The sequence below is a fragment of the Pimephales promelas genome, chromosome 8 (genome assembly GCF_988280905.1).
Source record: "Pimephales promelas chromosome 8, fPimPro1.hap1.1, whole genome shotgun sequence".
Taxonomy (NCBI): Eukaryota; Metazoa; Chordata; class Actinopteri; order Cypriniformes; family Leuciscidae; genus Pimephales; species Pimephales promelas.
The window spans coordinates 31111010-31135613 of NC_142776.1; the positions used below are offsets into that span (position 1 = coordinate 31111010).

The 24604-nt window shown below is 36.9% G+C and overlaps 2 protein-coding genes across 2 annotated transcripts in view; one reads left to right on the plus strand and one right to left on the minus strand.

Annotated features, from left to right (window-relative positions):
- The first annotated feature begins 1008 nt into the window (after positions 1–1008).
- gpr27 (G protein-coupled receptor 27) lies at positions 1009–3736 on the plus strand. Its single transcript, XM_039664784.2, has one exon. It carries the CDS (start codon positions 1586–1588, stop codon positions 2699–2701), a length of 1116 nt encoding a protein of 371 aa, XP_039520718.2. The 5' UTR covers positions 1009–1585; the 3' UTR covers positions 2702–3736.
- A 4708-nt stretch (positions 3737–8444) lies between these two features.
- Positions 8445–24604, minus strand: part of prok2 (prokineticin 2) — a 31504-nt gene continuing 15344 nt past the window's right edge. Inside the window, exons 3-6 of the mRNA XM_039664786.2 lie at positions 23235–23439; positions 11665–11799; positions 9758–9883; positions 8445–8934 (exon numbers count right to left, since the gene is read on the minus strand). Of these exons, the coding sequence (XP_039520720.1) occupies positions 8809–8934; positions 9758–9883; positions 11665–11736 (324 nt within the window). The 5' untranslated portion in view covers positions 11737–11799; positions 23235–23439 and the 3' untranslated portion in view covers positions 8445–8808. The remainder of the gene's footprint in view (positions 8935–9757; positions 9884–11664; positions 11800–23234; positions 23440–24604) is intronic.

Sequence of the window (24604 nt, forward strand, 5' to 3'; positions counted from 1 at the left end):
AACCCAGCATTTTTTAGAGTGTAATTTTCAACTCCTGTCCCTGGAAGGGCTTTTATACAGAATAAAATGTACACACTCTAAAAAATGCTGGGTTGTTTTAACCCAATTTTGGGTCAAATATGGACAAACCCGAAATGTTGGGTTAAAAATATAATGTAAAAATGTAACCCAACGGCTGGGTTAGTCCATATTTGACCCAAAGTTGGGTTAAAACAACCCAGCATTTTTTAGAGTGCATGATTAGCTACTTCAATAAATAATAATAATAATACTAATAATAAAAATACTAATAAGCATACATACATACATATCATATACAACTCTAATAATTAAATGTAGTTAAAAATGAGTACAGTTTTGGTTTATTTTTAACCAATTTTTCAGCCTGGAAATGAACATCTTAAAGTCTGACACAGTCTTGACTTCAAAAGGTAAAGAGTTCCAGAGTTTAGAACTCTTTACAGAGAAGGTTGTCTGTCCAAAACTGGTCCTGTAGTATGATATTTTACAGTCAAGATTTGTGGATTTTCTATAAGCTATAAGGCAGTGACACTCAGACATTAAAAGATTTTCTCAGACATTAAAAGATTTTCTATAAGCTATAAGGCAGTGACACTCAGACATTAAAAGTGTGGCTTAAGTGTCCGAACATATTTAATTTCATGTGCCACTACAATTGTTAATTGATCATTGTTGAATTAATGTAAATTAACCTTCTCAAATAGCGATGGATTTAACATAAAGAACTGGCCGTTTCGCCGTTTCATTACGCCGTTTGTTTTTTTCCAGTTCATTTGTTTTTTTTAGTCTTTTGCAAAAATATTTTTATTTTATTTTAGTAGGCCTATGCTACAGATATGCATATAACAAAGACGTTTATGCTATCTATAGAAAGTAGCCCAGGCTTTATATAAAGATGTATACATTTATTTAACTGTTGTCTAAGTCATCGAACTAACAGCTGATTGGACCGCGTAAGCGAACGTCCCAAGATGACGCGCAGCTTCAGTGTAGACAGCCTCGAGCCGTTGCGGCGCGACGCGTCGCGAGGCGTCATCGGCTGCTTCCAGTGTAGACTGTCAAAATCGCACCGCTCTCCAGACGGACCCACCGTTGCTGTCATCGGAGGTTCCCATAATACTCACCCCCCAAACAAGAACGCACTAGACAAGACCAAGACGACTACACGCTCCGCCGCGATCTCCACATTAGACAGGATGCGTACGTACTGTTATTGGTTATTCAAAAAATAATGTTTTGATGAAGCATCTTGGGTTGTTTTCGGCCTACACGAGCGCGATTTTCAGATCGTCGATGGGATCAATGGAGAGTGAGACGGATACGTGTTTATTAGGGTGTATTTTCTTCGACAAATAATGGATTACCCAGCATCTGGTTTGAGGAATGAAGAATCGTGCGTCGCTGACATGAACAAAACGATGTCTTGGATCTCCAAACGGCTAGAGGTATGGTCATATAAAAGACTCAACTGATTGTTGACGGCTGATATTTTGTATATCAAACTGGGGTACCAGGACTGCTTAATGTCGGATTACAAAGCCCAGGCTGGGTTGTGCTTGCACAGATGGCGAACACAAGTGATCCAGGGGGAAGCAACCCCTCGCTCCAGAATTATGCCATCACTGCGTCTGCGGTCAAACTGGCGTCTTTGGGGCTCATCACCTGCATCAGCCTGCTCGGCAACACCGTGCTCTCCGTGCTGGTGCTGAAAGACAGCTCGCTCCACAAGGCTCCATATTACTTCCTCCTCGACCTGTGCGTCGCAGACATCATCCGCTCGGCTGTGTGCTTCCCGTTCGTGATGATCTCCATCAACAGCGGCTCCCTATGGAGCTACAGCATCCTCGGCTGCAAGATCATTGCGTTCATGGCCGTCTTGTTCTGCTTCCACATCGCGTTCCTCCTGTTCTGCGTCAGCGTTACGCGCTACATGGCCATCGCGCACCACAGATTCTACTCCAAACGCATGACGCTTTGGACATGCGTCGCGGTGATATGTATGGTGTGGACGCTTTCAGTCGCCATGGCATTTCCACCTGTCTTCGACGTCGGGACCTACAAATTTATTCGCGAGGAAGAGCAGTGCGTATTCGAGCACAGGTACGTGAAAGCCAACGACACGCTGGGCTTCATGCTCATGCTGGCTGTGATTGTGGCCACGACGCACGTCGTGTACGTCAAAATGCTGTGTTTTGTTTACGACCACCGTAAAATGAAACCCGCGCAGCTGGTTCCGGCTATCAGCCAGAACTGGACCTTTCACGGACCTGGCGCGACGGGCCAGGCCGCCGCCAACTGGATCGCGGGGTTTGGACGCGGTCCGACGCCGCCGACGTTGGTGGGCATCAGACAAGCGTCGCACAACGCCAACCGGAGGCTGCTCGTGCTGGACGAGTTCAAGATGGAGAAACGGATTGGAAAGATGTATTACATGATAACGCTGGCGTTTCTGCTGTTCTGGGCGCCTTACATTGTCTCGTGCTACATCCGGGTGTTTGTGAAGGGAAACGCGCTTCCTCAGGTGTTCCTGACCGCGGCCGTGTGGTTGACGTTCGCCCAAGCGGGGGCGAATCCCATCATATGTTTCATATTCAATAAGGAGTTGAGGATGAGATTCCGAGCCTGTTTGCCGTGTTGCCTGACTACACAAACACCCATGGAGCCATACTGTGTGATTTGAAGTGTTCGACTCACTTGTTTTTACCTGCTCGTCAACATTCAGTGGCCCCAACATGTAGGCTACTAGTGAGACCGGGGAGTGTTTAAACGTCATATTTTGATTAGAATATCCCCATATTTGTCTTCTTCAAATTAAAGTCTCATACTTTTCCCTAAACAGTATAAATTCATGTCAAGTACAAACTTTACTTGACTTTACAAGTAGGCCTACTGATTTAACAAGCCACCCTTCTACTGGGAATGGGTGTAATGTAGTATATTATATAATTAACGTTTGTGCATTCATTTCTTGTGGCAATCAGATATATTTGTTTAAAATCATGATTATGCCACCTCCATCACTAACTGCCAAAAAGGGAAACAATGGGGAAATATATATAATTGTCATGAAAAAATATGAAATATAATCAAATTTCAAACATTCATATATACAAATGCATAAAACATAGACGTTTGCCTCATCATAACCATCAATCAAGTATTACAGCTGCCAGAATCATGTATAACAGTGAGCACTCTGATTGTGTTAAAACACTCTCCCGTCTCCCCTATTTAAACCCAGTTGAGTTTTGTTGCATTAATGTGCTGTTATTTTTATTAAATGAATGCCATTTGATATTTTGTTATCTAATGCAATGCATTCTAACATGTTCTGATACTTTTTGGGGGGGGCCACTGTAGCATGTGATCTTTTCTTTCAGTAAGAGGTAAAAAAAGACCAACGTTGCATATCAGAAGATCCATATCCACTTTTATGCAATCCACATATCGATGTAAATAATGTAAAAAGATGATTTATTTATATTCTGGAACTCTTTATAACTAATATGTAATATATTTGCTATGAATTTTTTGTGTGAACATATTATAATGGCCAGTGGTTTTTTACAATCACATGGACTAAATGTGAATAAATCAATTCCCTCTCACAGTCCGTTTAAATGCCGGAAAATAGTTTTCAGTGGACACCTGCAAATTTGGCTGATGGGTCAGACCATGATTTGTATTTTAATTAAAATAAATGATTATAAATGTACTGTGTTGGTGTGCTTAAGCAATACATGATTCAAATGTGAGGACAAATGCAAGCAAAAGGCCAACAAGGCATTAAAAGGGGATTAAGTTGCCGCGTCAGACTAAACGGACGTACTGTAAAACATGTGGTTTTTGTACATATTGTGCTAAGCCTCCATCTCATTAGCCGTAATGTGATGCTTCAGACACACTCATCCAGGGAGATTTTGGTTGTGTTTCCATCCCCCCATCCTACAGACAGTTATATAATACATGAGCCCTTTTTTCCTGAACCTCCCCTCAGAACGACTCCATTTGTGTCATCTGGCGTGTTGCACTGACAGAATGAATGCAGGACACTAGAGATGTGAAATAAGATTATTTGTCTTCTTTAAATGTAAACAGTGCCTTCCAGAGAGCTGATTTATACATCAAAGCAGGAAATACCTGAAGAGGGAATACATTCAAGGTGACGTGTTGCCCTTAATATTTAGCTTAGCAGTCAACTATTGCTTTTTTCTCAAATTATTACATTACATCCCACCCAAACCGAGTATGTAGTTACAGCCTATAAATAATTCTAACCACTGTAAAAAAAAAAAAAAAAGATTTTAGAATTTTTTTAAGTACAATCAACTTGGTTGTTTAAGTCATTTCAACTTAAATTGCATTAAAGGAGAACTCCGGTGCAAAATGAACCTTTGGTCTAATAAAACATCGGTACCTAGTCAACCGTTCTCTCAGATTTGTTTTCATGATAATCGAATGTAAAAGAGTTTTATCTCTAAAAACTGTTTAGCGTATAATGCTAGTACTGGGGACATTAATTAAGCAAAAAGAAATCGCTAGTTTATACCACACTGTAAAAAAAATTGATGGTTTAACTTAAAAAAGTAAGTAACCTGGTTGCCTTAAAATTTTAAGTTGATTGAACTGGAAAAAGTGAGTTAATACAATGAAGTAAATTAATTTAACCATCAGAAACTCAAAATAATAAGTTATCTCAACTAAATAAATTATTTTAAAGTTGATTTGACAAAAGAAAATATGTTGTGATAACAAATCTTGAAAATATTTTTTACGGCTTTCGGGGATCGACTTATCGAGACCATTTTCTAAGATGACTCCTGTCTGTATACACAAAGTGAACTGTCTTTATAAAATATCTTCTTATTAAACGGTCTGTCCATTTACTAAGTTGTCATTGTCAATGCTTCGTTTTGCATGTATGGACCCTCATTATGTTACTGCATTAGAGTGGGGCTATTTTGAGCCTTGTTAGTAGTATAAACTAGCGATTTCTTTTTACTTAGTAAATGCCACCAGTACTAGCATTATACGCTTTAGTTCGATTTTTTAACAGTTTAGTTCGATTATCATGAAAACAAATCTCAGAGAACGATTGACTAGGTACACATGTTTTATTAGACCAAAGGTTCATTTTGCTCAGGAGTTCTCATTTAAATTCACTTAAAAATGAGATGAATCTTGTATAACTTATACAAAATTGTTTTTGCAGTGAGGGAAAACATACATTCAACAGGATAATTTAAAACAAATCACTGTTGTTCCAAACCTGCATGACTTTCTTCTTTGACAAATATCTCACCAATTTTATTTTAATGATTAATTCAACCACGTTTTGGACCCTAATGATTTTCAAGGCATTTCTTTTGTGTTCCACAGAAGGATTAAAGTCATACAGGTTTGCACTGTAAAAATGAATATGCTTTATCTAATCAATACAATTGTGGCAACAGATTACAAGCAATATTATTTATTAAAGTCCCCGTGAACCGGAAGTTGCAAACGATTTTTCTCCAGTGCTGTGACGTATTTCCAAGTGAAACGGAATATTGAACAGAGGGCAGGGTTTTACTCTAGCGCTCCTCCTCTCCATCTCTCGCTCATAGCAAACTAATGGTTTGAGGGGAGTGGTTAAGCGTTTCCCCACCCAAGTTGTGAAACCTACGTCATCAGAAAAAGAAACCATTCCAGACCGGAAGTAACTTTTCAGATTTTGATTAAAGATTACCAAGGTAAAACGTTTTTTAAATATATATTTACTTGCACGGATTAATTGTTCACCACAAGACTAGTAATATGTGCTAACAAAATAAATAGGTTCAATTTTGATTTCACGGGGACTTTAAATTGAACAAATTAGAATTGATACATACATACATACATTCTAATTAATTCTAATTTGTACAATTTAATTAATAATATTTCTTGTAATATGTTGCCACAATTTTATTGATTAGATAAAGCATATTATTTTTTTCAGTGTGGAATGACAAGAGGGTGAGTCAATTTTTGGTGCACTATCCCTTTAAATTTTCCTTCTTAGAGCCTCTTGTCCTCCTAACATGAAAGAAACACAAACTGCTCATTTCACGAAGAGAAACTGCATTATTGACTCATGTTGTGATCATTCTACATAGCAATAGAATGAAAAGCTCCATCAGCTAATTGGTGCGTTTTATTTAAACGGCCCATGGAAGGCCCAGAGGAGAGATAGACATAGGCCACAATCTGCTGAGCTGTTAACACAATGTATTGATCAATTATATATATATGATCAAACTAGAGCAGTTTCTGTCTTGCCATGCTGATCAGAATGGTAGCATTTCTATTTGCCCTGCATTTCCATCTTGTGTGAGATGCACCACACATATTGCCTTCCTTTTGGCCTCCTTCCATCTAGTGCATTAAAACAGCAGTTATAGTCAGATGGAAAGACATATTTACTTGAAAAGCAGGCCATGAATATTTTATGCATGCAACAGCACAGTGTAGCTTCTCTCCAATTTATGGATGCGACGTACGCTTTATCTTGTTCAAGCGACTGAACCTTAGTGGACTTAAAGGGTTCTTCAAAAGGGAAAGCCTATTTAAAACTTACAGAAGAGTTTTTATATTTGTTCTTTTAACAAAGACACGATAGGTTTTCACAGTGTTCCAGCTCCAGCACTCAGTGTTCTTCAGTGCTGCAATCAATGGAGAGGAAATAAAGTGACAGTGGCCCCACTCCCAGAACACTTCCTTCACAATGACACACTGAAGTGAGGAATACTAGAGTAAGCATTTTAAGAATAGTACTGCCCGAGTGCGTCGACACATCCTCTATAAGCCCAAACACTAATCTACACAAAATGTATTTTGGATACTTAAACCAGTTATTTTAAATAGAGTTATTTGTGATAACAGGAATTAAATCGATATTCATTGTTATTTGATTTGCATTATATCTACTGTCAAATAGCAAGATAAATGCACCAAAAATATATATACCGGTATTACAAAACAGTACCATGGTAGGTAGCACATTTTCTTGTCCCATAGTAATGCCACTATTATTTGAAGTACCTTGGAGTGTCATGTACTGTAAATACTATGGCAAATAAATACAGTAATCATTTAGTACCATGGTATTTATAAAAGTAGAATTATAATCTGATACTGGACTCACAATAGTGCCCCATTATGTGATTTTAAAGGTTTCGGTAACACTTTACTTGAAGGGGTGTGCATAAGACTGGCATGACACATTAATAACCATGACAGGTTTATGCATGTTTATGACAACTGTCATTAAGTGTCAACCGCTAAATAATGACATTTTGAATACAAATATGACATTAAGATGTCTTTGTTATGACATATTGACATAAACCATTACATCATAACCTGTCAGTGTCTTTGTCTTGACAACTTGACATTAAATGAAGTTAAACTGTCATGTGGTTGGTTTTGACATTGGCTCTCATGAGGCCATTATAACTGTGTCATGAATATTTTTCGTGACCTCAACTACAGTGGTACTAATTAAATTTGTCATTAAAAAGTTATAATGGCTTTATGACAGCCAATGTCAAAACCAACCACATGACAGTTTAATGTAATTTTATCCAATAAAGCGAGGTGGTTTCTTAAATTTGATAATGAATCTGCTATGTCATGTTTTGTTGTCTTAGTAATGTCAAGGTGTCATAACAAAGACATCTCAAACAATGTCATATTTGCATTAAAAATGTCATAACTGAGCGAATGACACTTAATTACAGTTGTCATAAACATAGGTGTCATGTTAGTCTTATGCACACCCCTTTAAGTAAAGTGTTACCACGGTTTCTAATTTTGTTAGAAAAGGGCTTTGGAGGTCTCCTACAATAGGTTTACATACATCCAAAGTCAAAAAATACTTGAAAGTTCTCATAATATACGCGGCACATCATCTCATTTCTCAAAGAGTTTAAAAATGGTTTGTTCGAAGATTCAACCCCTCCTTTCCAAAAGCCTACTCTGCTCTGATTGGTCTTACAGCCCAGTCTGTTGTGATTGGTCTACCGCTTATCAATTCCAGCGCGAGAATCGCATGTAGTGCTTAGAATGAAGTGGATTCACAGCTCTGAAAACTCGTTTTTGTGCTGACGACACAAACCAAGTTCTTCCAGGCCTCAGCTACAACTACAGTGTTTGAGGGCTGGTCAAAGTAGACGTTGTTCGTGGGAAGCCAATGAAGACTAGGCTGGCATTGTTAAGGAGGTATGGAACAGGAAGCCAGACTGGAATTACTGAGGACTCGTTTCGGCAGTTCAGAATCAATTCTTTCTTTTAGGAGACAATAACATTATTTGTTGTGCAATTTGATCTTTAAAACTTTTATGACCTTTTACATTCACTAACAGTTATATTACACACAGCATGAAAGGTGATTTTCAAAAAAGCATGTAGGGGCAATTTAAAAAAAAAAATATTTCAAAAGTGGATTTTCGCAGCGATGACATTTTTGGTTCCACAAAGTACCTTTCAGCAAACAGTTCTAAAAGAACCATTTCATTCTCTTACTGTGATCTAAAGAACCCTTTTCCACTATAAAGAACCTTTTGTGCAATGGAAATATTTATTTAGGTCATATTCTGACATTTTGCCAATACTGTTTGCATTTTATGACCTCATTTATTTTCTATAATTTCAAATTTCTTACTTTCTCTTCATTTTATATGAAGATTAAATAAATTAAATAAATAGATCTAAAACACTTTTACAACTATACACTTTATACAAACATTCAGTGATCAAGCATCTTCATCACAGGTATTGCTCCTGGAAAGGAAATGGCGGGAGACATTTGTACTTGTCATCGGCTGTGGTGATGCAGGCTAGGTTGGGCAGACATGGGCATGTATGATGGTGTCTCTTCCCAAAAAATGGCACCTAAATAGAAATGGAAGAATATAAAAAACAGAAACATTAAAAAATCGGTAACACTTTACTTGAAGGGGTGTGCATAAGACTGACATAACACCTTCACAACCATGTCTTATGTCTTGAATATGAAGTAGGGTTTATGCATGTTTATGACAACTGTCATTAAGTGACTTTCGCTCAATAATGACATTTTGAATGCAAATATGACATTGTTTAAGATGTCTTTATTATGATCTTTACATAAACCATAACATCATAACCTGTCAGTGTCTTTGTCATGACAACTTGACATAAAATTAAGTTAAACTGTCATGTGGTTGGCTTTGACATTGGCTGTCATGAGGCCATTATAACTGTCATGAATATTTTTCGTGATCTCCACTACAGTGGTACTAATTGAATTTGTCATTAAAAAGTTATAATGGCTTCATAACAGCCAATGTCAAAACCAACCACCTGACAGTTTAATGTAATTTTAACCAATAAAGCTAGGTGGTTTCTTAAGTTTGAATTAATCTGCTGTCATGTTTATGACAGGTTGTGTTGTCTTAGTAATGTCAAGTTGTCATGATTAAGACTCTGACAGGTTATGATGTATTGGTTTATGTCAAGGTGTCATAACAACGACATCTCAAGCAATGTCATATTTGCATTAAAAATGTCATAACTGAGCAAATGACACTTAATGACAGTTGTCACAAACATGCATAAAACTTCCTTCATATTCATAACATTATGAAGGTGTCATGTTAGTCTTACGCACACCCCTTCAAGTAAAGTGTTACCAAAAAATCATAATGAATGCGAGGAGGAAAGTGAGGAAATGAACCTTGTGGCTCATTGGATGACAGTCTTCTCCCATCTGACCCATTGGGATGCACATTCGCAGGTTCCGGATCCACAGGCTGACTGCACAACACATGCCACCTCCACACTGAGAGTCCTTCTCACATGCCTACAAACACACACACACACAGGTCTCAGGGCTCTGTCTCATTATAAATACATCAACATGTCCTCTTTTGACTCTAGCAAGCAAGCATATCAGTGTGTCCACCTCATCCACCATACAATGTATTTTTTAAGCTATGTATAGTAAGCATAAGCCCATGGGTGGCATAGGATTTTCTCTCATGGATCCATGCTTCTGATTTGCCCTGACAGGCCGTGTAGAAAGATGGTCTCGTTGTGTTTGAAAATGCCATGCCTCCATCTCTATTAGGCCTGGGGTGTTCTGACAGCACTCTCACATATTTGGAGAGCGCTGTAGGCTTTACTGTCCTGACAGGTGTGAAGGAAATGCATTTGAGCATCTTAACACATTCATGTCAAACAGCACGGCATCTCTGCTGACCCTAGAAATGCTCTGAGTTTAACTTTACAGTGGTAAGGAACGAGCAATTTTATGCATGTATGAATATTATGGATGCATTGATATGAAAATTTTTGCGGCCACCGATAACTGATCATTCTTTATATTTGAAAGCCAAAACCCGATAAATTGGCCGATAAATCTAAATCCAAATTTGTATATAATTTTAATTTATTTTTATTTCAAGCAATTTAAAACCATTATGGCAAACAGTGCGCATCTGAAGTGTCTAAGCTGAAGGGAAAAAAAATCCATTATTTATCGGCTTTAATATATCGGCCCATTTTATTATCAAACCAAACATATATCGACTGATACCGATATGGTGGCTGAAATATTGTACATCCCTAATGAATATGTGCAGTGCAGTATTAAATGTCTTGTTTTGTTATTACATCACATTATTTAATTGTGTGTGCACTAAAAGCTGGAAACATGCCATGCTAAAAGTGAAATGAAAAGCTTTGATTTGTCTAAACGACAGTCTAACATCAGCTATTAGAGTTAATAGCCTTTAGCAAATGGATTTTGGTCAAATTTTTGTTAGGAAAGGTTTTCTAGATAGTCAAGATTAACAAAAAATGTTTTGTACCTTTTATGAAATCATCTGCCATGCATTTTTTTTTTTGCTTTTCTATTGATACATAATAACCAGCAAATCCTCTTTTTTTCAATTAACATGGTAAACTTTTGTAAGATTGAGGCTTGATGATAACGAATGACTTGACTCCTATAATAAGTTTAATAAAAAGAGCATTATGAATAATAAGAAAAAAATCAACAGTCTATTGTTCCTGAACCAAAAGCAAACAAATAAATAAATATAAATAATATACATAATGTATACATGTGAAAATGGTTATTCAGGGCAGTACACAAAAAAAAACATGCAATTTTTATGATCCCTCTTATTTTGTTAAAATAATCAGCATTTTCTATCTATCTATCTATCTATCTATCTATCTATCTATCTATCTATCTATCTATCTATCTATCTATCTATCTATCTATCTATCTATCTATCTATCTATCTATCTAACATACATGAATAATAAACTCAGTTTTACTCTAATGATAGTTCTACACTGCAGAAATTAAATATACTGTAATTTGTTTTACATAGTGGAATGAAAAAAAAGGTCAACCTCAAAACTTACACATCGATGGCACTTAAAATGTATAGATGCAGTAAATAATTGTAAAGAAATACCTCAAATGAAATGTATAATTCAATCAAATTTGACACTCAAACAGTGATTTCCAAACAATATTACTATTAGGAATGAATAAACAAAAGAAATAATTTAGTGTTCTACAGTGTTCAATCCACCAGCCTGGACCTGCAAGTTGTAAGGGTCACTCACCCCGGTGATGACTGCAGTCGAACCCAGAGACACCAACAACAGGCAGAGAAAGAAAGAAATGTTGGATGTCATGGTCTTCAAACGCTGGTGTCACAGGTTTCTCTCCCCTGGGGAGGGGAATCCAAGCACTACAAACTTAGAAAAAGGAAAAAAATAACCACTTTAAGGTTGTCTTTCTTCCGGTGCCAATGTCCAACAGATCACAAAGGGTTGTCACGTAATATGCAAGTTTATGTATGTATACTCCAAACTGTGAAGAGGTAGCGTCTCAGTTGTTCCGATGAGGGACGGATGGTTTATAAGCACTGTTATCAGTGAGTCACGTCTTTATATGCGAAAGAGATGGAGGAAGAAAGAAAACACAAGGTAATACAGTCAAACCCCCACTGCCCACCTAACTGACACACACCTCACATCCGAATTTTAACATCCCCTTAAATATACTGTTTTGTTAAATAAATAATAATAATTTGACCGACAAAACCTACAATAATTCCCAAGGCCACTAAACCTGTTTAGACCCAAATTTCATTTCACGCCACACAAAAGGTGTTTTTTTCTCCCCACTCCCCCCTTTTTTTTCTTCTTCAATATTTGGCTTCATAAGAGTCTGAAATGGCAATGGGAAAAATGACAAAGGGAAGCTATGAATGGTGTTGGTTCACAAGGCCAGGGATTGCAACGTCACATGCAAACGTCCTTGAGCGCGAGGAACGGTAGTTCAAGGTGGAGAATAGGTTGAAAACATCCTTTACGCACGGCAAGGAATGTGAAAGACCTGCCTGTCCAAATTGTGATAACACGAATTTTGAAAAAACTCAAAAAAGATAAATCAATAGCTTTTCGATCTCAGAATTTGGATATGAAACTGAAAGGGTGCTGGTAATAACAGATACAAATACTAATTTCTTTCTTTTTGTACTGTAAGAATGTCCCACCTTGCTTTACTTGTAGGTATTCAAATGATAAACAAGTATTTGTACACTTCAGGCAAACTTGAAAATGTCCGAATAATGTCACGACTGTATCACAACACAAAATATCAAAACAAGAAGGATTATAGCTAAAATTGTAAGAAACTGGTGTCAAGTTGAGTTTTATTTCATGGATATGAAGTCATTTCCACTCTGTCCTGTCCGAGTAACCACAGGTATAGTTCATATATGTTCACATTTTAGTTAAACTACACTGTAAAAAATATTGTTGGTTTAACTTTTAAAAGTAAGTAACCTGGTTGCCTTAAAATTTTAAGTTCATTGAAATGGAAAAAGTGAGTTAATACAATGAAGGAGGATCATCAGAAACTCACAATTATATGTTATCTGACCTAAATAAATTATTTAAGTTGATTTGACAAAAGAAAAAATGTTGGGATTACTAATCATGAAAAGCTTTTTAAGCTCATTTAAATGCTTAAATGTAGAAATGTCAAATATTTTTGCATAAGGATCATCTTAAAATGTTTATACATTATACATTTATACATCACATATTTACACAAATATTGTTTTTCCCCATTTTTAAATACTATATGGTATATTTCACTTGTTTGGACACTTTAATTATCAGTAACTTATTATTTTATATAATGCATACATTTATGGGTGTTTCTTTGACTATGGACACTTCAAATAATTCAGTGATGGAAATTACATTTTTAATTTGTTTTTTTTAAATTAAACAGCCTCTTGTTATGGCTAATGGTTTAGCTAGTATTTTATGCAAAAATATCACACTTTAATTTCACACTTAAATATTTCACACTTTCTGTATACAAATTACAGCTTGATTGTAAATTATGCACCAAAAGTGATATTTTTTTTATAAATAAATAAAATAATTTTCTCGCAATAAATATGGAAATGTTTTCTTTAGTTCACCCTTTGTTTAGATTTTCATTGTTTTATTTGTTAACTTTTTTATTTCTATTATGGTTTTTCATATTTATAAATTGAAGGTCTTGTTCTGAGACAAGGATAAAACAATCAAATCTATGCACAGGAATTTCAAAAGCAGCTAAAATAAATTCTAAAGACCTGATACAACAGTTTTAATGTGACCTTCAAATACCCCATGGGAAATAAAAAAGTCTAAAGTTGAAGCAAGTATAAGTGTCGAAATACTCTTTGGGGCCGCTGTATGTGGACTGTGTAAGACCTTTCATTTCAGAATGGAGTTTCGCCAATTAAGTGTCCCTTAACTTGTTTGTATATCGATCTGGCTGTAGAGTAAAACAAACAAAAATTATTTTCTTCACAACTGACTTGCCAATGCCCACTGACCCAAATTTGAACTGGCATGTAATGACAGCAGCTCTAAAAACCTGAACAACTACAGCACAGTGACCATTCAGTATAATGATGTATTCAAGTAAAGTCCTTCTGGGAAGTTCGTATTTACGAGCTGGGAAGTCGTGTTTACGACGTCAGGTGCGTTCAAGTCACTTTCGTGAAAAAAGATGGCGGTGTGCCTTCTCTCAAATAACTACACAAAAATACAGCAAGTTTTTAAACTTTATTTTTAGAAAATGAATAACAAAAAAGTGCATCAGGTGTTTTTTTCTTTTTCTTCTTTTTTTGAAAGGGATAATTCACCCAAAAATGAAAATTCTGTTCCAAACCCATAAGACTTTCGTTCATCTTCGGAAACTCAAATTAATATATCTTTCTGTACTCTCATGGACAGCTACGCAACTGACACTTTGAGTAGTCGTAATTTAAGAGATCGTAAAACTAATCCATATGAACTGAGTGGTTTAGTCCAAATGTTCTGAAGAGACACGATCAGATGAGCAGATTGAATTTAAGGCTTTTATTCACATATAAACATTAATCAACATACATCAGAAGCTCAAGCATGTTCACTTGATGTGCGAAGACCAATGAGCTTCATTCTCGTGTTACACAGCGCGTCTGAGTTTACGCAAGAGGTTTGTTCACGCGTGTCAAGAAGGTTCAGTTGAGCTTCTGTTTATGTTCCCTGATCAATGTTTAAATGTGAATAAAAGCCTAAATTCAATCTGTTCATCATATAAAGCGATTGTGTCTCTTCAGGAAATTTGGACTAAACCACTCAGTTCATATGGATTAGTTTTACGATCTCTTTATATGAACCTTTTAAAGCATCAAAATGGTAGTTGCGTATCTGTCAATGGAGGGACAGAAATCTCTCAGATTTCATCCAAAAGATCTTCATTTGTGTTCGGAAGATGAAAGAAAATCTTACGGGTTTAGAACGACATGACGGTGAGTAATTCACGACAGAATTTTCTTTCTTTTTGGGGGGTGAACTAACCAACTAATTTTGATCGTTACATATTTTATTGTTATATTACAATGCTATTTTAAGCTTATTTTGTTGTCAATAAAAAGGCCTGAAAAAGTCGCTGCTAAATACCTATATATAAACTCATAAACTCTGGGCTTGAAGTAAAATCACAAGCTTCCCACTCGTATTTGCTTCATGTGAGTTTGACTCATAAATACGATCCTTTCCAACATAACCACCATAAGCACAAATTTAAAGAAGCATTTATAAACAAAAGTCAATTTAAACACAGCTCAAGCATTGTACTGCTTTCGTAATAGTGGACATTGTTGCCAGAACAGTAATGTAGTTTCAGCCTCATAAAGGGCTTATTAATATCCCATTAGTGCTTCTCTCTCTCTTTCTATTTCTCTAAGTGTGCCAGGTGTTTGGCCTCCTTCCCCCACACTGGTTCCCTCCTGCATCATCTCAGAGTTATTAGCGCTGACATTTCTTGACTTCATACCAAGAGCGAAGTGAATGGCTGAAGAGGACCGTATGAGCAGAAATCCAGTAGAACTGCAGTCTTGTATTGTAAAATTCAGCAATACGTATCTATCTAAGCCTTCTCTGTAGTATCATGGTTTGTTAACAAGACCCCCATAATCCAGTGCCATAATCCTTTATTAAGCTTGAGTAAATGGAGCAGATGGTTTAGAGACGGGATTTAAGCAAACTTGCAGTAGAGATGATTACACAGCAGCTCTTTTGTAGCCTATGAAGGATTTACAAAGAATTAGAGGGGAGCATAAATGTTTAATGCTAAACAGAAACCTAACTTAAAACAGATTTGCCAAGGTCTCTCATGAGAAATAAGGACATGTTCGTTTGACTCAAGCACTATATTTCAGACTGATCTGGGAATCTTTGAGACGGTTCTGGGAGGTAATTAAACACAACTATTTTGATCATAGACTTTGACTCAGACATTTCAGACATTTGAGATGCTGTGCAATGAAAATAGTCCACTGGTTAGTCCAGTTATCCAATCACATCCTCTGTTGAGGCAAAGTGTTTTGTCTCGCATCAAGGGATTTATTCAGAAAATGTGTTTCCATCATTGTTTACGTGTATGTCTTCTTATTACAAAAAATAAATTATGCACCTTAATTGATCACATAGATTTTTTGGCACATTTTTTTAGATTTTATGCACATCTTATGCACATAGACAATATGGCCAAATTCTAATCCCGGGTTCACACTGTGCGATTTACAATAGTCCTTTACGGTTGTTGCTTGTCAGACTGTACGAACATGATCCTCGCTGTAAGCCATGTCACACTGTAAAATCTCACTTGTCATTAATGTCAGACTGTACGCACACACGCAAAAGAACTTGTCCGTAGTTTAACATCATCAATCAATGACGCGTTCGGTGATGTGAGCTGCATTTTACTCGCATCACTGATTGAAATGGTGGCTACAACGTTTATTTTGGTCATGGCTTGTCTTGAAAAACAAAGACAATTTGGCAGTTGTTGTAGGAGAAGTCACACTGCTGCACTGGGAGTCACACTTGACTGGGGGTGTCTTCTGAAACTGCCAGAATTTCGTCTGAGGTAAACTTTGATCTCAATGGTCATTAATCGGCTGTCTGTGAACATGTTGTTCATAGGACCAAAGACTAGGATCATAGGTTTCTTTTAGGATTTGCAAAATGTGTCTCAGATGGCCAAATCGTGGCCAAAATCGCAGTGTGCATCCGGCTTAAGACAGCATTGCAATCAATGCATTGCAAGCCTATATACAAACATACTCGCAGAATATAAATAAAAAATAATATTAAAAGAAAATACACTAAATCGAGTTCACACTTACATCAATTAATCAGTGTAAAGACTATGCGTATTTGGTGTGCTGTCCGGGAGAAGGGGCCCCAAGCTTTTCACCCTATTGTTGTAAGAGTATTAGGACTAGAAGTGAGGAGATGGAGTGGTGGAGGGATGCTGTTAAACTGTCAACGAACAGAGGTAAGTTAGCTGTATATATACAACGCTTAACTCGTTGATTGGGTTGATTAACAGAGTGTGCTCCACTCGTGTCTAGGTTTGATTATCTGAATGTGATCCACATTTAATTAGGTTGCTTAATTAGGTGCTCCTCCCAAACTTTGTTAATAAAACATCATTTAGTTCAACAATTTATAAAACTAATAAAAATTATCATTGATAACTAATAATAGTGCAATATTTGTGTTTGATGCATTTTTCTCAAGTATGAGAGTATTGCATCATAAGCATTTTGTATTGAATTCAACTTTTTTTTTTTAAATTGCATTTTTTGGGCTTTTAGTATTAATATGTCAGCCTTACTGTCATCTATTAGCTTGTGTGCTCCAAAACAATGACAAAATCCACATTTGGGAAATATAACTAGCAGTCTCTCACTTCTGACAATATGGATCCATGATTTTGATGAAATCACTCTGCACTTCAGCTTCTAATCTGATTTCCTGTCCAAACAAATGATCTCTAGAAAGCATCTGGCCCCCAACATTATAAACAGACGCAGAAGCTGCGGCTGAAATCAGTCATTGTTCACACAATTACTATTTTCTACATGGTGAATGGCCCTATATGTCACAAACTATGAAGACAATGATTAGAGTTCCAGCGTGAAGTTTAATGATAAGCAGGCAAACTGGCAAAGCAACACACACTAATTGTAAGAGTGACCAAAAAAGTGGCAGTGGCTCAGTGGTTCATGTAGGTTGTCTACAAACCGGAAGGTTGGTGTTTCAATCCCTGGTTTCACCTGACCAAATGGAGTGCCAATCACTTTAGGGACACTTACAATGCTAAATCATAAATCAGATGTACCTATGTACAATATTATAATGATGTCCAGCAATCGATTAAAATGGTACATTGTGTTTAATGAGATCTAATATGTGTTGGTGGCAAGAATTTTCACGTGAAGTAAAACATAAACCCGACATTTACACGCATGTGCTTTAATGGTCCAGTGACAGAACTTGTCAGAGGTCACAGGTTCTAGGTTCGTGGGTGTAGTGGCTTGTGCAGGCAGCTGTGGTCACATGGATGACCTGCAGAGAAACTACTGTAGAGCGTCGCGGCAGGAACAGGTTCATGGCCTGCATGGTCTTCTGCCCATTCTGGCAGGCTAAAACGAGATGAGGGCGTGAACACCCTTCATTGGACATGTCATCACGTCGGGCTCAGTTGCTGCAGTTGCTGCAGGGCAACCAATGAGCACGCTAGACAGCCTGCTCTAGGTCTGCTAGCTGCTGCACTGCATTGACAATGAATACACAATTAAGGATAATTTTTTTGGCTTCACTATCTCGAATCAAGATGAATCTTTCCCGTACCGTAAGCTATGAGAGAACCCTTTCGTAAGAGAACTCAGATTTACAAATATTTATTTTTGGGAAATTCTAGTGAAATAACCTTTACTCCCTGAAAGAAAACATCTTTGTCTGGATGTAGCCGGATAGTGCCATCACGTTCTGGTACTGGTACAGCACACAGAGCACATCAATTATTTCTTGCTGTGTTCCCCGTGCTATCAGGATGGTTTTGTGTGGGTGTTTGGCAGTTTGGATGACGCAGAGAAAGTGTAGAAGTGTCTTTTGGTGTCAAAACGGATTGCTGAGTGCCTCATAGTATGTGAAACCTCAGAATACAGAAATTAATACAGAAATGTCTGATCCAATAAAGACCAGCAGGCATGCGTTTACATCCACCAATTATTCCACCCACTCCTCAGTGTTTTAATTTGTATGGCAGCTTTTGCCCTCTCATGTCCTAGTAAAAAAAAAAAGTATGTTTTGCATGTCAAACAAAATGTTCTACATGGCAAATAAACAATGTTATATCAAAAGCTAAGTATAACATGCATTATATGTTGGTGAATTGTGAATGTATAAAACTATGTAAATGATTTGGCCTACATTTAGCTATGAATTATTAAATTAAGCATTTTACCCAAAATGGTAGCTTAGGAGTAAAGTGCATCAAATGCATAGGGGTAAGCTGTGCCATTGGCACAACCAATAGGCATAGCAAGCTTAGCCTCTAAACGCAAGAAATGAATTTCAAACCATTCATGATTACAAATACAAAAAAACAACAACTAAATAGCAGACATACTGAAATATAATTATTAGAGCACATTTTAATTAAAATTGCACAGCTTACCATTTTTTGACAATAAGAAAAAAAATTCTGAACATTTTGAAGTGTTGATGGATTTTTAAAGTGTTAGTGGTGCGTATGGTGTATGCAAACAAGTTCATGGCTGAAAAATGCTCAAACTCTAAACAGTATTTTTAGCCAACAACAACAAAAAGTATTTCATCTTCAGCTTATTTCAAATAGCACATGCATCAACATGCTCTCCTTGGCAACCAAGGCTAATTATTTCTTCCCATCTCAAGTTCTATGTTTGGATCACGGGCCAGCATCATATTTTCTGCGGTTTCTTCATTCTAATGGTTCTGAGGTTCAGTAATTTACTACTCTTCTAATTTAGTTAAAGTTTCAATAACCTAAATGAATGTCTGACTTTAATTAAATTTTAGCTTGCCTCTGAGACTCTGCTCATTTTAGAATGTTTCATCGCCCATTTATTTCAGAGTGTCATTGATTGTTTTTGCTTTGTTTGGACCGCAACTTCAATCTACTTGATTAATTTGAGCTGAAGTTTCAATCAGGCCATAACCAATGAACTGGGTTTTGCCACAGCTGTGGGTCTGGGACTGTGCTTTGCCAGAAGACATTAGTGCAATTAGTATTGCTCTGATTAAAATCATTGTAAAATGCTATGGATTTTTAAACTAATATTTGATAAACTAATATTGATATTTGATATTTATCTGTGATTTGTTATTATTTTGCAAGCATTTCATTTAGTTATTTTCATTTAAAGAGATTGTACACCCTAAAATGAAAATTAAGTCATCATTTACTCACCCTGGTGTTGTTCTGATGCTGTATGCCCTTTTGCTTTATGGACCACAAAGGGAGAATTTTTATCCATATAGTGGCAGTGAAGAGCAACCAGCATCAAGCTTTTTAAAAAAGAATGATCCCATGCAACACAAATATTCCAAGTGTTTTTGGGGTATACTATGTGAAATTTTATGCATTATTAAACATGAAATGCAATGCCTAGAAATCACAAAAAAGCCATCCTTGTACTTTCTTTACTAAGTTAAAAGTACAATATGCAGGATTTTTGCAGTAAAATATCCAAAAACCACTATGCCAATGTTATATATTTTGTTTTGTTGATTACTAACAATGTCCCAAATGTTTCCAAATTCTTTTTGTAAATCTTGAAAAAATTGCAATTTTAACCAAGGAAACGGGGCGTGTGAGCAGAGGTCAGGAGTCCCCAGTCAATGGCGTCATATCCGTGTTAGCATCGGTTTCCGCCAGGTTGGCACTCGCACTGCGATAGTAACCATGACGACAGACGTGGACAACCGGGTTATTGCTGTTATGCCTAGCAAGACGCTCACGCTGTTGTTGTTTCGTTTAAACATTATGGACCATGGCAAGGAGACTTTGAGACAAAAAGGAGACTAAAACGAAGATCAACATCTTTCGACAGGTCAACTAATCAATGTTTAGTTCAACATGATGAAACGTTAGAACATGATCTGTGTGTTATTCTAATGTTGATCTAGCTCATGCTAGTCTCATACAGCCAACAAACAACCTAGCAACATTCAACACACTCAAATGGCGTTTTGTGTGATAGTGTAACTGTTAGAGAAAGTGAAACAGCGCTGCGTTGCCTCAAGTTTAATTCGTCTAATAAAATGACCTGTGTGAATATTAATTCAGCACTTGTGTGTAGTTCGGTAGAATGAAATGTTGTTATTCCTTTATATCTGCGGGACTCGCGTTGCATGTGGAGCTAGTATACAACTAGCAATCGCACCCTGCTATACACTACAGTCATGTTAAAAACATCAATTTATTCGCTCATCAGCTTGACGACAAGATCCATACTCTTAATGTGGAATATACGTCATCATTAGGGGTGTAACGGTACATGTATTCGTATTGAACCGTTTCGGTTCGAGGCTTCCGGTTCGGTACGCATACAAACCGAACGATTGCTTGGACCATTTTTACTGCCGGCAAAATTCGTGCTGACGCGGCCAACACAACGTTGCGCAACATTAAATGGCAAGCGTAATGAAAGCAGAACGAAACTGCGCTACTGTGCTTCATGGATCGTTTATCTGTTCGGACCAGCAACATCTGTGCAGCGCGAGCCGATCTCGATCAAGCAACACTGTTACTACACCGCACTAAGAGATCCGGTAAAGAAAACATTTGAATTCGCCACTGAGGTAATAACATCGCTGCGAGATCTAGTGAGAAGCGTTCACATTTCTCCGTTATTAACCGTAGATCTCTATTAGATCAAACAGCGCTGTCATGGAAACCAGGAGAAACATTGTGCCGTGAATGAACTAGTAATACTTTCATCCACAGACCAGTAACATTCACCATGGATTTAATATAGTAACTGGAACCAGTTTGGCTGGAATGGTGGAATGCTTTCAAGTACTTCACATATCTTTTTCCAGCACTTCAAAATTCAAACATTATATAAATAAATATATATTTAAATGTTATTTTTAATGTGATGACCAAAACATTATTTGTTCATCCTTCAAAGATGACCCCCATTTATAAACCTGAAAGTTTCAAGATCTAGGAAAACTCACACTTATTTAAAAATATTTTTTCTTTAAACAAATAGGAAATTTCTCTGGCATTTCTTTCTTTTTGCTGTATCGAAAACGTACCGAACCGTGACTTTAAAACCGAGGTACGTACCGAACCGTGATTTTTGTGTACCGTTACACCCCTAGTCATCATTATATGCTTTTGTTATTGTAAGAGGTTAGTGATCCCTGGTGGTGAAAATTCCTGCATATTGTACCTTTAAATCTCTCCAGAAAGTCAGAATGACAGTTGAACACGAAAACAAACACAATGGATATATTCACCTCCAGAAGAAGGTACATGGATTGTATTTCATGTCGCATTTTTGTTGATGTTGATTTCTCACAAATGGGGTGCTTTTTCTGAGCGAGACAGAGTGAACTGCAGCGCACGTTGTGCTGCCCTGGCCTGCACTGAATACCAATGGCCACGGTCTGAATTTTCGTTAAATAATGCAATAACTTTCATATTGTATACCCCCAGAACAGTTGGAATACACGACATGTGTTGCATGGGATCATTCTGATATGCTTTTGCATCATTTAAAAAAAAAAAAGCTTGATGCTGGTCGCTACTTACTGCCATTATTTGGACAAGTGTGAGTGGGACATTTTAAAAAAATGTAAATGATTACTTAATTTTCATTTTATGGAGACCAATCCCTTAAATGATTTGCAACCAGGTCAAATATACATACCATTTCAGTTCACAAGCAACCTTTAATTGAGGGTCTAGATTAAATATGTCATTTCAAAATGTATCTGGATAAAATGAATTTTGTATATAGACGTTCAGGGCCATTTTGATTTCTTTTTTCATTTGAACTCAGTAACTCAACTTTACGTTCTCAGAAACACATACGTATGAATAAACTTTCTATGATGGTTTACTGATGCCTTAGTTGAAGTGTTTTCATACAATTTTTTTCTTAAAAATAATTGCAGGTCAGCAGGGTTGATTTTTTTTTATTGCAAGTGTTAATACTACTTTATTTATATTAATAATAATTAATTCAATTATTATTCATATAAATTATTTTCACACGTATCCCCAGTAATATCATCATTAATACCTTAAAGTGTAGGCCAACCCGGACGTTGGCATCACCCTGATTCCCTTGACAAAAAACCCAACAGCATTTTTCCATTGGCTTTTGGATTATTGCAGAAAATAAGGTCTGTGACTAACAAATGCTTATGCTTCTAATCTTCACAAATGAACACAACTTTTATGATTTCACTTGGAAGATACAATCGGCAGAAGTCAAAACCTAAAACATAGGCTATAAACGAACTTGTGAAAGTTCTTTCAGTCTTTATTTAAATACATTTTCCCTAAAAGTTTGAGTTATAATAGTTTGCTAGAGTGTCAATACGAACACAATGAAGCTGTGAAAGTGGACTAGTGAATACTTGTCCTGTTTGGCATGATGATGTTTAATGTCCCCAACAACTTCTGTAGTCCTATTTAGCCACTTGTCAGTAACTGCCTTTTACAAGACAAGTCAAATGGTGCCATGGTCCTGAACAGACTATAAATATGAAGGGCTTACCGTGGAAATAGCAGCCAATGTCCTCCTGGCTGCATTTTGACAGCCTTGGCTCCCGCTGCCATAACAGAGGAACAATATGTACATCAGGAAGGTCTCCAAAACAGCTGCAGCATCATATTTTTAGTGGACATAAAGGTACGTCTTGCACCCAATCCCTAATGCCACACTTTTCTCTTGAACTGAAACTGGCGATGATCATTAATCACTGTCAAAAGAAGAAAATGAGAGGCTGAATTTAGTCAAGTGCACTTTGCCAGAATCCTTGATTTAGATATAGATCTTAATAATTAAAATGCATACTGTATTTTACTCTCAAGATTAAATAAAAAGATTGAGACTTTAAATGTTATTATGAACGTGATTATGAACGTGAAGCACTATGCACTATACTGGTGAAATAATCTCAAGCTGGCTTGAAGCAGTCTTTCAAAATTGAAAAATCCTATAAACAAACATGCAAGACTCTTGAACAGAAAATGTTTTTTTTTTGCCCTTGAGATACAGTATACACATTTATCCTTTTGCTGTCAAGAGAGTCACAATACGATGCTAATGTCTTCAACACCCCCACAAGGTCAGGAATCCATCAATTTTGATAAATAGAAAGACCTTGACTGCACTGAAGCATCTATCCCCAAAAACCAATTGCAATGCAATCTGGAAATCAGAGGCTCGCTGAATTTAAAGAGCAACCAAACACTCAACTGGTTTCCGAATGAATTCACAATGACCAACATGTCTTAAATAATAAATAAAGCGACAAACTCATGCTGAGGTTTTGTGGCAAGACCACTCAAATATCAAATATTCTATCATCTAACAGTTGTCCTTTTGTCTATGAGGAGGTGTGTAGTGGCGGTTAAAGATTAGGGCTGGTAGCAAAGTTTGAAGGTAAAAAAAACCCCACTAAGGCCACGTTTACACAAAGCCGGGTATTTAGCGAAACAAATATTTTCCCCCTCTCCGTTTTCAAAAATAACATCGTTCACACACCCGCATAAATACACAGTCAAGCCAAGCGCCATCATAACTATGCCAAACCTATTGGCGGCAGGGAGAAGGATAAAGCCATGCAAGCCAATCAGAATCCTCAGAATAGACAAGAGAGAACCTAAAACGCTGTTTCTCCCAGTTCACACGACAACACATAACTGGCGTTTTCAGAAATCTCCACTTTGGCCGGAGTTTTTAGAAATAATCGTTTTCTGCCATAAAAACAGGGTTTTCGTGTAAACGAGAGGCCAAACCGCAGGGAAATATCTGCGTTTTCCCTTCGTGTAAACGGGGCCTAAATGACTAGTTAACCAATTAAAAAGTTAGTTCCCAAAAATGTGTATTCTGTCACCATTTGCTCACCCTCATGTTGGTGG